General features: G+C 65.1%; 1 protein-coding gene across 1 annotated transcript; it reads left to right on the forward strand.

Moving 5' to 3' along the window:
• Nucleotides 1–28: 28 nt before the first annotated feature.
• Nucleotides 29–502, forward strand: LOC112125118 (transmembrane gamma-carboxyglutamic acid protein 4-like; the record flags this gene model as incomplete). Its single annotated transcript, XM_026661590.2, has 2 exons — nucleotides 29–147; nucleotides 345–502. Coding segments are annotated over exons 1-2 (261 nt in total), but the record flags the coding sequence as incomplete, so codon positions are not given.
• Between the last annotated feature and the right edge of the window lie 540 nt (nucleotides 503–1,042).

Below are 1,042 nucleotides of genomic sequence, written 5' to 3' on the forward strand. Positions count from 1 at the left end.
CCCCTCACACTGCCCCCCCATTGCAGGTCCCCCCTCCCCCCGTCATGTGGAGGGCGCCCGTCCTGCTCCTGCTGTGCCAGGTTTTCGTCTCCAGCATTACCAGCACCCCCAGCAGGCAGCGGCCCTACGCACCACTCGGGGGGCAAGGTAAGTGGGGAGGGGCTTTAATGGGGGTCCCAGACCCTGGGAGCGGGAGCAACTCAGGATCCTGCCTGAATCCCTCCCTCTCCCGACCCATTAGGAGAGTGGGTGCCCTAAATCTGGACCCCCTAGATCCCACTCCCCTCCCAGAGCCGGGGAGAGAACCCAGGCGTCCTGAGCTCCATTCTCCCCCCTTCCTCCAGTGTTCCTGGGTGCAGATGCCGCGCAGGGGTTCTTGGGGCGCCGGCTCCTCTACAATCACTGGGACTTTGAGCTGGTGACGCCGGGGAACCTGGAGCGCGAGTGCAGGGAGGAGGTTTGCAACTATGAGGAGGCGCGAGAAGTCTTCGAGAACGACGTTGTAACAGCTGAGTACCCGGGGGGGGCACACACGGAGCTCTGGGGGGCCACGGGGGCCCAGGAGGCTGCAGAAGGGGAGGGGACTTGGGTGCCGCAGGGGGATCGGGTGTAGGGGGGATGGGGGTCCCCATGACCCAGCGGGGAGCAGCCATGTCTCAGGGAAGGATCCCAGAGCCCGGACACCTGGGTTCCCACCTCCCACCCTGGTCTCCCTGGGCCACGTTACCCATGGGGCCCTGGGGCATTGAGGCCTGAGAGCAGAGGGGGCGGGGCAGGTGGTTAACCCTTCTGACCCCGTGAGCCAGCTGGGTCCTAATCCCTGTACTGCTCCAGGGGGAGGGGGATTCTCTCTCATTCTGTGGGGGGTGAGACAGCTCTGAGGTACCCCCAATCAGCCTGGTACCCCCACTCCAGCTCAGCATCCCATCTCTGAGCAGGGACAGTCCCAGCACCATAAACCATGCCGTTACCAGGTAACCTGCCCCCCCACCCAGGGAAGTCGTCCCCCTGCAGGCCTCCTTACTTAGGGGTCAGGTGAGCC

Source organism: Terrapene carolina, unplaced genomic scaffold (assembly GCF_002925995.2).
Source record: "Terrapene carolina triunguis isolate 2854851 unplaced genomic scaffold, T_m_triunguis-2.0 Scaffold11335, whole genome shotgun sequence".
NCBI lineage: Eukaryota > Metazoa > Chordata > Testudines > Emydidae > Terrapene > Terrapene triunguis.